This window comes from Emydura macquarii, unplaced genomic scaffold (assembly GCF_026122565.2).
Source record: "Emydura macquarii macquarii isolate MOO-44397 ecotype Brisbane River unplaced genomic scaffold, CSIRO-AGI_Emac_v2 contig_561, whole genome shotgun sequence".
NCBI classification, from domain to species: Eukaryota; Metazoa; Chordata; order Testudines; family Chelidae; genus Emydura; species Emydura macquarii.
The window spans coordinates 15,623,633-15,638,215 of NW_027130698.1; the positions used below are offsets into that span (position 1 = coordinate 15,623,633).

At 44.5% G+C, this 14,583-nt stretch overlaps 1 protein-coding gene and 1 long non-coding RNA gene across 3 annotated transcripts in view; one reads left to right on the forward strand and one right to left on the reverse strand.

Annotated features, from left to right (window-relative positions):
• Positions 1–14,583, reverse strand: part of LOC137147826 (uncharacterized) — a 43,900-nt gene that overhangs the window by 16,449 nt on the left and 12,868 nt on the right. The window lies entirely within an intron of this gene.
• JPH3 (junctophilin 3) overlaps positions 8,005–14,583 on the forward strand; it is a 101,191-nt gene continuing 94,612 nt past the window's right edge. Inside the window, exon 1 of the mRNA XM_067539970.1 lies at positions 8,005–8,386. Within this exon, the coding sequence (XP_067396071.1) occupies positions 8,005–8,386 (382 nt within the window). The remainder of the gene's footprint in view (positions 8,387–14,583) is intronic.

Genomic DNA, 14,583 nt, shown 5'->3' on the forward strand with positions numbered 1-14,583 from the left:
ACATTGTGGTTTGCGACATCAGGATAAATCACCCCGGAGATGATCACTAATGAGGATTATAACATCAAGTTTGGACGAAACAGTGGGCTTAGGTGAACAAGAACCTATTGCCACGGACTGAACCAAAAGCCCGTCTCCAAACACTCAGAGATTTTGAGCATCTTGTTAACAACAAAGGGTATTAACAGGAGTGTCGTATGTAAGACATGGTTGGTAATTGTCCCATTCTGCTCAGCACTGGTGAGGCCTCAGCTGGAATACTGGGTCCTATTCTGAGCCCACCACCCTTTAGGAAAGAGGTGGACAAATTGGAGAGAGTCCAGAGAAAAGCCACAAAATAGATAAAAGCTTTAGAAAACCCTGACCTATGAGGAAAGATTAAAAATACTGGGCATGTTTAGTCTTGAGGAAAGAGGACAAGGACAGGGAACCTAATAACAGTCTTCAAATACATTAAGAGCCGTTTTAAAGAGGTCAAGGATTGTTCTCCATGTCCACTTAAGGTAGGCAAGAAGTGATGGGCTTAACGTGCAGCAAGGAAGATGGAGGTTAGATATTAGGAAAAACTTTCTAACTCTCTGGGTAGTTAAGCTCTGGAACAGGCTTCCAAGGGAGGTTGTGGAAGCTCTGTCATTGGAGGCTTTTAAGAACATGCTGGACAAACTCCTGTCAGGGGTGGTTTAGGTTTATTTGGTCCTGCCTCAGCCCAGGAGTTTGGACTTGGTGACTTCTCGAGGTTCCTTCCAGCCCGACATTTCTATGATCTGAATCTGGATGCAGATTTCACAACTGATCCGCGTTTCCACAAAGGGGCCAAACCAGACTTCTCCAGAGCCAAGTGCCTTTCAAGTTTATGGGGTTTGAGATCGGGAGTCATGTTTTGTGGTTTAGGCCTATAGCTCATCCCTAGTAACAGACAACAGAAGAGGAGACATGTAATGGCCTCGGATCAACTTCTCCAGACTCCTGAATGGGACCCGGGAAACCCAGAAACGGGACTGCCTGCCAGACACCCCATCACTGTTTTTTTCACAGAGCCCATTATAGACTGGAAGAGGATTCAGTCTAGGGGTCTGGGGCACCACTGCCCTGCACCTTGAAGAATTATTTACATCAGTGTGATGCTTTCCTGGGGTACCTCAGATTTGTGAGACACCTCGCCTCCACCTGCCCTTAGCAGGAGGAAGTCTTGTCTGTGCTTGTTGCGGGTCCGCTCCCTGAAACCACCAGCCTCTGGCAACATCAGCTCTGCCTTCCAGACCTCTGCGAGCCTTACTCTCTCTGTACAGGCTAGCGACAGACACAAACCAACCCCACCAACCCCCGAGTTCTCCGAGCATCCCCCTAGAGTGCCCAACTCTTGTCCCACGGAGCACTCACCAAATAGGAACGCTCAAAGGAATAGTATGCACCAACCTGCGAAATTCAGCTCAGCATCAGAGAGCTAGATATGTGTCTATATCGTGAAAACAAGAATACATTGATCATAAAAGAACATGTACGTGATAGCAAGTGAGAAGACTGGAAACAAATGGTTATACACAAAACAAAATCAGAACATGCTTTCTAGAGCCTAAGCTTAACTCACAAGGCATTCTCCTACCTCCTACAAGATAGCTGACCCCAAGGCCTTTTCCCCAGTGTTTTCATCCAGTCTGGCTGAGATCCCTTCTCATCAGATCAAGCCTGCTAGTGGCTTGTCCTGAGAGATTGAAGGAATCCCTGGGGGTTCATTTACATCCCAGATATAGTTTCAAAAGCTCATTGTCAAAGCTCCTAAAAAGGATAAGGGGCTGGTTTTATTTTTTTCTCCAGCCCCTGGTGTCTATTGATTAGCATTTTGCTCAGACTGCAGATGGAAATCTATTGTGCACCATACAGTACTTAATTTGTACATGAACAGACAAACTGAATTAAGAGTCTTTTGCCCCCCTGATTGCCAGGAATACATGGATTACCTTTTGGTAACTTTTCTTAACTCCCAGACCCAGAGAACATAATTTTTAGTATATATAAATAACTCTTCACATATTTTCTGTACATAATCTCAGAATGATGATGATGATTAGCGTGACACAGGCTTTCGTTAGAGACCTTATATGGCAGCCTTTGGCGGACTAGTATGTAGATATCCGACCCAGGGGATTCCTGTAATGCTTATGCAGCCCTGTACTCTCTGCCACTTAGCATCAAGCAGTCTTTGGGTCACAACTGGGGCAAAGTGAGTAGGGGTAAAAGGTTATCAAATCAGAGTAGGTCTGACTGCAGCTTGAGTCGCCATACCCCTGCCAGCTTCAGTGTGGGCCTGCCCCACAGATGATAACCCAGGGTTCCAGTCAGGCTCATACAACCCATGCTGCAATATGCACTGTGACGGCTTCTCTGCTCCAATACTTGAACTAGCTAGATTAAAGCGAGCTCAGGTTTGGCTAACTGAGCTCCAATCACACCCCATGATTGCCAAATAACCATACCCTGAAAGCGAATGGAGGACCTTGATTACAATTAGTTACACTTGTGTAAGCCACTGAATAGACTGGTGTTGTACACATGTAACCAAAGGGGAGACTGGAAGACAATGGAGTTCCACAGGGATACCCGAGAACAGAATTTGGCTCGCAAAATCTTTTTTTCTGGAGGTGAGAAGGAAAGAACGCAGCTTGACGTTCAGATCACAGCAGGAGTCTGAAGCTAGAAAAAACACTTTTTGACTTTCCAGGCCAGCAAATCTGATCTATAGCATCAGAGACACAATCAAGCTGGATCTCCACAATGCTGTCTTTACAGAGTCCCTTTTAAGTGTAGGATCAAATGCTAAAGATTTCCCAGTAACTGGGGGCACAAGAAAATACAGAAAATATAATAAATCTGAGGATCTGTTTCTAAAACACAGTGTCTTCTAATATTTTCCACAAGGCATAAGTGAAGCTGATGGATTGAAGATATCAATGAAGAAACAGAAATTAGAGGATGACTCTCCATCATGGGCAATTTTTAAATCTAGATTAGACGTCCTTCTGAAAGATATGCGCTAGCTAAAACTGGAAGTAATTTGAGGAAGTTCTATGGTCTGTGTGATGCGTAAGTCAGACTAGACGATTTCAGTGGACTCTTCTGGCATTATAATTTATGAATCTATGAATAAAATACTAAAACTGCTAAAAAACCGGTCTTCAGTCAATACATCACACTGGTTATTGCTTGCATGAAATTAAATGAAAGGTATTTTTCCATTTGCAGAGGTGTAGCTGCTTCACCGTCGAGTGATTCGTAACGTAAAGCTAATAACGAGAGGTGACATCAACCTTTCACGCCACAAAGCCTGTTTAGCAAGAGCAAAAGCAAGATGCAGAGTGATTTCGCCTATATTCGCAGGTATTTACAGATGCCAGGCTGGCTCCATCCACACAAGGAACGGCATTGAAATGATTTGTAACATGTTTTGTCCCAGCACAATAGGAGCCCCTTGTCATTTGTGAACATAGCACAACACAGGCAGGCGATCCTTCACGGATGGGGATTTTGCTTTTTGCACTTTACGTCCTGTCTGAGTGTTGGGTAGTCTCCCATCATCCTTGCTCAGCTGGTTGATCCATTGGGTATTGATTATTACCACTAGTTTCCATTCCTTCCTGTGCTTTAGTGAGCTGCATTCTACCCATCCATGAAGCACAATTCTCTCAGCCTGTTGAGCTGTTGCCCAAAGATCCACAGGAAGTTACAGATCATCTGCAGTACTCTAGACCACCACAGTTGCATTGCCCCGACCTGGCTGTCCGGCCTGGGCCTAATCTCCCCGGGGATGCTGAAGGTGCAGAGTGGGAGATGGAACTCTGACAAAGTCATTATTCTTGCATTTGGGGAAATCCACGTGGGTTTCCGGGGAGCAATGCCGTGATTTGTGACTGTCCCCAAGCTCCAACCAGCCTCCCCTCTGCACAAGCTTATAGAAGACCAAGGGCTCAGTGTTTGCATGGCGAGGTTTCACAGAACTGAGGTGTGGGGTTGATGCCACGTTGCACAGATTCTAGCCAGAAGGAGCAGATTTTCATCCTTTTTCCACGGGAATTATTAAGGCCAGATTTTCAAGTGCTCAGCACCCCTCAACTGGGGCCAGCTTTTCAAAAGAGTTCAGCACCAAATGTACATTCAATGTTCCACACTCCTTTGAAAAATCATGCTGCTCGTTTTGCTGCTTAAATGAGACATGAGAGTTTTTGACCACCTGGCTCTTGGAGGGGATGACATGGGCCTTTATTCTTGAATCCTTATTGCAAACATTGAGGACAAGGATGCGTCAGGTTCCCAACCTTCAAATTAAACCAGTTCTTAAAGAAAAGAACAAAATGATGCCAATGTATTTAATGTAGAAATTGCTTCTTGCACTAAGGCCACTGGGATGCTGTACCTAAATAATATTTGGGAAGCATGCCGATTGCCTCTGCTACAAAAACAACCCCATTGCTAACCCTCATACCTATAAAGTTGCTGCAGTATTAATTTGGCCTAAATTTGTCCGAGTACAGTATGATTGTTTGCATTTGAAAAGAAATTCTATCCTGTTTTTTTTAAAACAAGGTTTCATCAAATGTTTTTTAAGCCTAAACATTTTTTACATATTGTTTAGAGCAAATTTCTTCAGTGGTTGGGCTCTTGGTGTAGATGAACATACACAGGGAGGTGATTCTATAGACTACTAGACTCATTTGAATGGGCTGGTAGAATGGAATAGTGGCATTTAAAGAGTAGGAGACTAACATGTGAAAATACATGGAGGATACATTAAAGCGGCTGAGGGCAAAAACGAAAGTGATCCGGTGCTTGCCAGCCATTGCTCCGATCACTCTGTTTTATGCTGTATCTGGAGCTGCTCAGGAAATCCCTTGACAAGTTTTTGACAAAGTCTAAACCAATTTCATTTTCCTCAAAAATGGTCCTGGAATTGTTTGGGGTTTTTGGTTGGAAATAACGAAACAAAACAAAACTGTTTGCCAGAACATGAAAACTTTCCAGGTTCCATGTTTTGGATGAAAATCCAAAGTCTTGATGAAAATGGGCATTTCTTGTTGTGAAAATTTCCCATTAGTTTTTAAAATGTTTTCCATCAAAAAATTGTTTCAGCGGAAACTATTCTGTCTGCGCTGGCTGCATCTCTTTCTCCCACCCTTTGCCTATTTAGATTGCAAGTTCTTTGCCACAGGGACTCTCTCTTTGTGTGTGTCTGTACATCACCCTAAACAATGGGGCCTTAGCTGTGGGCTCCAGATGCTACTCTAATACAAATAAGTAATTTAGAATAGTTAAGAATGAGAGGCGAGAGTTTACCAAACATATATATTCTGACAGACTAGAATGCAATAAAACATATTAAAATATATTACTATACTGGGGTCATGTGTTTCAATGGATAGGGGTGCAAAACTATTAACAGAGATGGACCTGAATGGGAATCCGACATCTAAAACCTCCCCAGGCTTTGACAAATACAGCCAGGTCTCAATTCAACAGTCCATCTCTATTCAGCAAAGCGCTTAAGCTCTTACTTGACTTCAATCATGTGCCTAAGTCCTATTGATTTCAGTGGGACCTACGCACTTGCTTAAAGTTAAGCAGATGCTTAAAGTTTCTGCTGAACTGGGGCCTTAGATCTGAGTCAAGATCCAAACATCTTGTCTCGAGACAGTTACTAATTATTGATGATAATAATAATGCTGGAGTGGAAAGACTATGCAGGTATTTTGGCAGTCAATAAATGGCCGGCAGTCAATAAAAACTCAAACATTTTCTGACAGAGTCTCCACACACCTCACAATTCTGCTTTAAAAGGCTCCAGCTCTTGTGAACAGTATTAAAAATATATAAAAAACAATGAGAGTCCTGTAGCACCTTAAAAACTAACAAATTTCTGCAGGCATAAGCGTTCGTAGGCTGCAACCCACTTCGTCAGATGCATGAAGTGGAAATCACAGATAGGAGGTGTATATATATACATCCAAGGTTAAGAAACATAACAATGGGTAGGGCGAGTGCTAACAGAGTCAATTCAGTCCATGAAAGCTTATTCCCGCAGAAATTTGTTTGTCTTTAAGGTGCTACAGGACTTTCATTGTTTTTGCTGTATACGGACTAACACGGCTACCCCTCTAAAAATATATGTTTTTCTGAGATTCAGAGTCCCCTTTTTAATACATGCAAATATAAACCTTGATCCTGCAAACACTTAAACACGTATCTCCAGTGGGACGACTCAGATGCTTCAATAAAGCACATGCTTTTTCAGGATGGGGACCTTTGTGGTCCGAATTCACTGCTGCTGTGACTACGGCTCCGCTGAGCATTGTCTGGAGTGGCTGCAGTATATGTTGTCGCTTTCTAGCCTGTAGGAATTCCGTGAGCACCTGTAGGATCCTTGTGTGTGTTTGTTGCTGGCCCTCTGCTATCTTGTACATTTTTGTGGGGGGGGAGAACCGTCTTAAAGTGCAATGTGGTTTGGGGGTGAAACAACTTTAATCCGAATTGTATGGACAGTGCAGATGGTTTATTGATACAGCTCGGCTACTTGCGTTTGCATGAAACAACAACAATCAATGGCTAATTAATCGTTCCTTTTTTGCAGCATCTTTGTGCTTGGCCCCATACAACAGCAGGCAGCTTTCGCCCCCAAGACTTACAGTAGGGGTTAACAACGTGTTTGGCCCCTTAATATTAAGAGAAATCTACTCTCTCCTTTCTTTTAAACAGGATCCTGAAGTGCAGACTAGCCAGCAATTAAATCTGGGGAGGAGAAGAGGAATTGAGAGGCAGCAAAACAAACAAACAAAGAAAGGAGACAAGCCAGAGGGTTTGTTTTTCCTGGAGGGACGCCTTCTCCCCTGGGCTGGTCAGAGCCCGGCCTGCCATTCATAGGCATCCTGCTGAAGGCTAACCCAGGGGCCTGCTTTGTCTGAGATAAGCCTCCCGAGTGCAAGGAGGAGGTGGGGGCTCTGTTCTGCAGTTCCTGTCTCTTTAAATCCAGGCTGAGCATGGAGCTGAGCGCAGCCCAGCCCGTCTAGGATCTGTTCTCCTTAATAAGGAAGATTTATAACCATTAGGAAGACGGGCAGAGGGGAGGTAGGAGGGGGGGGGCGGCAGAGGACTCCTCCATCCCCCAGGCTGGAGACACAAACAAGAGACACCCCCAGCTCCTTCCTGAGCCGTGGCACTCTCAGAGAGGCGGGTTTTTTTTTTTTGCGCCACGATGCGGGACTTACTCCAAAGCACCCCAGGGGAGACCTGAGGTTTGCTGGGGGGGAAGGCGGCTTCCCAGCCGCTCAGCTGTGCTCTAGGGCGTGTGTGTGTGTGTGTGTGTGTGTGCGCGCGTGCGGGCGGCGTGGGACCGAGCGAGCCGGAGCCTGGGAGAGACACAGACACTGCTGCATTGCCGCGCGTCTGCAGCCAGCCGAGCCCCCCCAGGCAGGATGCTGCTGCCGCTGCCAGGGCCGGGGCGTGCTAGTCAGTGTCAGCTGCGGGCCGCCCCCGCTGGAGGTCACAGATGTGGGGCCCAGACCCTTGATTTCTTCTGAGACAGGGATTTTTTTTTTTTTTTGGTATTGATTTTTTTTTTTTTAATTGTTGGCATTGAGCCGTTCTTCTCCCCCCTTTCTTCTCCCCCTCCCCTCCCCTCCCCTCCCTTCCCTGGGCTCTGCCTTGGATAGTTTTTAGGTGGAGTCGTTTGCACCAAAACCCTCGAGCTGCTGCTGTTCTTGCTGCTATCCCCCCTCCCCCACGCTCCCTCCCTCCCTCCGTCCCTTTTTTTTTCGGTGTGATACTATTTCCACAGCAGCAGCAGAAGGGACTGATCCGGAGGATCCTCCTAGAGAATGAATAACCCCAAGAAATTGACTGAAGCAGCATCCTGGAGCTGGTGCATGGTTTAGATTTGATTAAATAACCATCTAATTTTTTTCCCCTCCCCCCCCCTTTTTTTTTTCACCTTTTGGGGGATTTGCAAACCGAATTACATGCATGTCCAGTGGGGGAAGGTTTAATTTTGATGATGGAGGCTCCTACTGTGGAGGCTGGGAGGACGGAAAGGCTCATGGCCATGGAATCTGTACCGGCCCAAAGGGTCAAGGCGAGTACACGGGCTCCTGGAGTCACGGCTTTGAGGTGCTGGGGGTCTACACCTGGCCCAGTGGCAACACTTACCAGGGCACCTGGGCGCAAGGCAAGCGCCATGGCATTGGTGTGGAGAGCAAGGGGAAGTGGGTGTACAAAGGAGAGTGGACCCATGGATTTAAGGGACGGTACGGGGTCCGAGAATGCACTGGCAATGGGGCCAGATATGAAGGCACCTGGAGCAATGGATTACAGGACGGCTATGGGACAGAGACCTACTCGGATGGAGGTAGGTGATGTGTTAGTATTTTCTGAGCCTGATTGAGCTGTGATATAAGGAAATAAGAGATCAGAAGAAATCCAACCCCATAAGAGCGACCGTTTATTTGGGCTGACCTCTCAGAGTTTGCAGCCTGCTAGTTGGGAGGGAGCGATGATCATACCAATTTCCTACAGGGTGCAGGGAACCAGCCCAGCATGGCATTATCCCAGCTATTTGCCACAAGTAGCCTCGTATGGTCAATGGGGCTCTAAGCCTTGTCTAATTACCTGGTTGCCAAAGCAGAAGAGGTCTGAGCAAGAGGGACACAGATCTAGTAATGCAGGGAAGCAGGAGGTAGTGTAGCCAAGATGAAAGGAGATAGGCCAAGTTGCAAGTGGGAGTCACAGTTATGACTGCACCACCATAACCTGTAGGATCTCCACCAAGCCTGCAAAGCAACCCTAGGTAGAATGGACGTTGCACGGCTGGGAGATCTTGTACAGATATTTTACATTCTAGCCATAAGAAGCAGATTGCAAATGCTGTCAGCAACAATCAGATCTTTACATCCATGTATCTCCTTCCAGTCCCCTCCAAACACAAACCTACATGTAATACACTTAATAGCAGGCAAGAGACTTTAATTCAAACAGGATTTTTATGCTCCTATTTCACTACAGCTTAATGCATTCTGTAGGGGGCTCAGAGGAATAGAAAGAGCTCTTCTCTGCTCTCGACATGGCTTAATAAAACGTTGAGGGGAAGCTAGGATTAAATAAAAACAAGAAAACCCAGTGAGGGTGATCAAAAATTGTCAGCCTAATGGGCTTTAAGGCCAAATGACCGGAATACTGCTGCAAGTGGCTGTATCATTCCATCTAAGCTAAACTGCCACCATAATAAGAATCAGGCCTACCTGCTAGAAGCCCATGGAATTAATTATGCTGGTCTGTTGTTTTTGTAGTGTGTGTCTATCAGCACTGGGGTCGTTCTTTTGGATGGCATTCATTTCCAGAACTCTTAGACTGAGATGTGTCTCAAAACCATTGCAATTTTTCTCAGTCTTCCTGGAAGCTAGGAAAAAGCTCTTCTTGCAAGACGTGTCTCTGGAAAACAGAGCTCGCTGCTTGGTTATGAGATAAGAAGGCAACGTTAAATGTTATCTGAAACAGCTTTTATTTTTTCCAAAAAAGAAATGGAATGATCTATTTAAAAATAATAATTTTGCACTGGTAGGTTTTGCCCAAAAGAAAATACAATTGCAGGAGAATAGCTGGAAAAGAATCAGGAGCCCATTTTAAATCTGTTCAGTTTGTGTTGTGAAGCAGTCTTTAAATACTGACAATCTTTTGTTCAGAGGTAATCTGGGTTTGGAGAATAATCTTTTTTTTTTCTTATGCATTTGAAATGTTAGAACAGGATCTGGACAAATTCTGTATGCTCCTGACCATAGTACTGCCTTTCTGTGCCCCTCATGACCATCTAGACCCTGTTAACAACATTTTCAGTAAAGACAGAGAGAAGTCAGGCTGTAAAAGTCTCAACAAACTGTGGACTGCATGTTGACAGACTGGCAGAATATGCATGTATGCACATGCATACACACAGTCACCAGCAATGCATGCCTGTGTCTGATTGCAACAGAACAATTCTTTGAGAAGTCAGGGCACTGTACCCAAATTGGGGGCAGATTATGAAGTTCCCAGGAACATACCAGAAACAAAGCTTTCATCCCTATCTAGTCAGTGCTTGGGATTACAAAAAGAAAAAGTCTTTTAGGAAGGGTTAAGAAATTATTAGAAAAAAAAAAAAAAAAAAAAAAGGATGGCATCTGTAGCAAAGTTATTTCCACAAATTCTGAACAATTTTAAGGGTAGGGAAAAGGATGTGATAGATAAATACATAAAGTGGTACCTCTGGTTAGGCCTCTAATTGCCAAGAGAAAATACAAAGCACAAAATATATATTATGATGAACTGGTTGTATTCTTTTCAAAACCCAGCTCATCATCACTTCTCATTCTGATGCTCATTTTGGGATGACTGAACCCAATAGAAATCACATTTAAATGAACCCTGCTCCAGGCTCCCTGGGTAGCAAGCAGCCACGGTCCTTTCCTGAATGGATGTCTCCACTCTGTCTGGGGAAAAAGGCAAGATCCGGGCATCTCCTGGCTTCCTGAAGCTAAATCTTAATGATCATCATGCATATGGATAACAGGGTTCAGATGTGTGTGGTCATTATATTGAAAGAATAATTGTCTAGCTATCATAAGAAAGAGGCAACTATTGGAAACGATGTGCATCTTGTTAATCTAGCCAAATTATTAGTTTAGTCACTTTCAGGTTTATTAGAATCATTGTCCCATCATCTGTTGCTTGCCACCAATGGTAAACATTAGTTTCTTGCATTGTGTAGCAAATCAACTGGCACTAAATGAGAGATTACCACATGGGTAGCAGGATTTGGAAAGCAGGATGCTAACAAATTAGCGGTTTTGGATTTAGTTTTACTTCTTCTTGAACAGTAGATAGAAAAGCAGCAAAGCATCAGCAAAAGTCTGAGAACTCCAGCAACCCCCTGCCAGTGATGTTGGGAAACAGTATTGAATGAATAATGCCCAAATGTATTATACACTTTGCTGGGATTTAGGATATGACATGCAAAGAATTCAGTTTTCTTTCCACCAGCCACTCTTCCTGTCCTGCTCACAGACACATGCATCTTCCCCCTGCCCAACACACACATTGTACTCACACCTGTCTCTCACACACATCCCCCATGTGCAGATCGCAGACTCTCACACCTCCCACATAGACACACTCATCACCAGGCGCACACTCAGGCTCACCACACATACCCCACATGGTCCCTCAGATCCATACAGATGCTCACATTCTCCCCGACTCATCCACTCGGACCACATAATTATGTCCCACCGGCACAAAGAACCACACACATGTAACACATGCAGGAGGGTGCTTACTTCCAAGGCTCAGGCACATCTCACTCACACGCAGATGCATGTAGCTCAGTGACAGCCCCACACACACACCTGCTGCATAGACCTACACTCGTTTCCATGTGCATCCCATGCACAATCTCAGAGCTATAACTCCCACACCCGGCCTCACAGACCATATTTTGCAAAGATATCCCCCTGCTAACTCCCCTGTACCCAAACCCTTCCTGCCCTCTAGCTCTGGGCTCCTACTTATCCCCATTCATAAACATACACATCAACAGGCTTCAAATGACTGATTTATAGTATGCTTTATGTCAAGTTCTGATTTACTGGGCCTGATTTACCACTGGGTTACTCCAGTTTTACCCCAGTGTCACTTCATTGATTTCGTTGATGTTACACAGTCATGTAACTGGATTAATGCAGAAGTGAATCAGCTCTGCTCTGTTTTTCCTAAATGCTATGTTTTATGGAGCTGCTCATCAGAAATCTTTGAAAGGCATAGGCCCTGATTCACAAGGAGCTTTAAGAAAGTGAATTGTCCCACTTAGTTGATGACTGAATTGAATCCTCAGTATAGCTCTGGTGAAAAGTTTAAAATACTAAACAATTTCCTCCAAGCTGAACAATGCAGGGGGGAGGTGGGGACACATTATAAAGCCACAATACAAGTAAAAAAGAAAGGACTGCCACAGAAATCCTTTAAAAAAGAAAATGCCAACTAGAGGGGAAAGCTTTGTGATTTGAAGCAGGTTTTTTCTTAGCTGCTAAAGCAATGCCTATGAAGAGGTGGGGCTGCAGAAACTAAGCACGTTTCAAATTAATTGTTGCCAGTCTCAGCCCTAAAAATGGCTCCTGAAAAAAAAATAGCCTTAAAGCTCTTTTTCTTTCCTATCCATCTCTCTTTTAGCTGCTTTATATTAGGAAATTGAGGCAGCTCTGGATAAAGAATACCAAGAAGCAGGACCCTCTTAAAATAGCTAAGTGATGCAGTAGTGACTATGCCTGACTGACATTAACAATTTGAATTAACCTCACCAAACCTCAGAGGAAAAAAACCCACAGCTCCATCAATCTAGTCTCTGAAGACTTGCTTGTGTCTCTCTTCAGGACCTTGGAGAGAGACTGTAGCATTGTGCTGAAGTGCCCTTGTCTCCCCAAGCTCCATACTGAGAATATCTACTCCTCCACCCTTAGCGGGAGGCTTACAAAAGATCCTGTGTAGCTCTTCCAGGTCTCTCTATAACAAACCCCAACAAATTGGGGGTGAATAGTTTGCATAAATCAAGTGAGCATTCTTTTAACTCCAGAGAGAGCTCCATCAGAGACTCAGCGTAGGATGCTTCCTTCGTGCAATAAGAAATGTTTCTCAATGTATTCTCTCTCTCCATCACTTCTCTTATCATACCATGAACAACACTAGGCAGGATAAATAACCAAAAGACCACCAAAGGCTAAATGCAAGACTGCTTCTGTGCCATACGTCGGTGATGTTAGCAGGATTTATATGGGAGTCTGGTATTTGAGGTCTCAGGGCAAACATCTGGGGTTGTTTGTGCCCCAATAATGTATATGCCTTATAAACCACTTACATCCACACAGCCATCCCAAATCAAAAGGATTATCACCAATATCCATCTTGCAAAGTTCTCCTTGTCTGCTCGCCGGGCGTGGATTATTTATTTGATGGGCAAGAGAAGTATCATTTGTATTTTCATTAGGCGAGGATGAGCAATTTGTGACTTTGTGCCTGGGCTAGCAAATTTTCATGGCAGCTTTGGAAGATTGCCACAGAGGGGTACAGTGCTTCGCAATCAGTAAGAAAAAAAGAGGGAGGTGTCAGAAACTGTGATGGGGATGCTCAGGCCTAGTGGTCAGTGCCGGAATCAGGAGTCCAGGGTAGGGTTGGAGCGAGACTGGAGCAGGAATAGGAGCAGTGGCAAGGAGTAGAGCTGGAGCGGGACTAGGAACAGGGCTGGGGCAGACAAAGGCTTGAGGAGTCTGTTGCCACTGTTAGGCAGGAGTGAGTCCGAAGCCCTGGAGCAGCATTGAGCAGACTGAGCTGCTGTTCCTCCTGTGAGGCTTATTTACCTGGTCTGAGAGTCACAAGACCAGTTCCTGGCTTAGTTTGACCAGATGGCCCGATTTTATAGGGGCAGTTCTGATATTCGGGGCTTTGTTTTATGTAGGTGCCTCTCACCCCCCAACCCCATCCTATTTTTCACACTCATTATCTGGCCACCCTATCCTGGCTTGTGGATTGGCTGGAGCCTAGCACAGGAGTGACTCATCCCTGTACAGGCGGCCGCTTGGTTCGGTGGATGGGAGATGGGGCTTGAGGCTGGGCATTCGGGGGCCTGAGTTCTGTACTTGACTGCCACTGTTTGGCCTGGCTTAAGAGCTTTACCGTCTCCATGCCTCAGTTTCCTCATCTATGAAATGGAGACAGTGATACTTATAATGTTGCTTTTGCCACGTGTTTTGAAATCTACAAACAAAAGGCTTTAAGTATGGTTATAAACAAATACAAAACACCCTGTCCCAAAAGCCAGAAAATGAAATTAAGTCCCTGCCTGGTAAATCCTATGAACTAAATGTGTAAATGGGTTCAGTAGAGATGGACCAGGAAAGCTGGGTGGAGGGTCTTTTACCTGGTATATCTACAAATGTAGGGCCAATTTCTATGCGCAGTTACATCCATTCAAACCCTACTGAAGTTAATGTAACCGAGAAGAGGATTTGACCCATTTGCCTTAATGCAGAGGCAATCTGTTATAAGCTAACTCTGTGTATTACCATTAAGGGTGCTTGCCGAATCTAGTGTTTGTGCTATATTGCTATTTGCATTGATGTTTTCCCACAGGTTTTCTTAATGCTGCAAGGAGCCAGCCACACACAAGGACAAATTTACATGAGAGCTGTTCATATCCTGGATGGCAGAAGAAGCATGAAAGTGTCAGCTCTCAAGTTATTTTGTTCCCATAAATGGCTTGTTGTAGCATTTAGAAAAGTCAGTGGGAAACAAACACAAACGCAGGGTGTTCTCTAAATATTCAGGTTCCTACAGAATCCAAAGGCGAAGACCTAATTGATGCTAATAAGCTGATTTTAAAATAATTGTTGTTAATTTCATTACAATAGTAGCTTTACTTATAAAGCACCCTGCTGCCTAGAAGCTCACGGGTTACAGCACACACTTAAAATATAAAAATGATGATCATAAGTGAACAATAATTAAAACACGCAGAACAGAAAAATG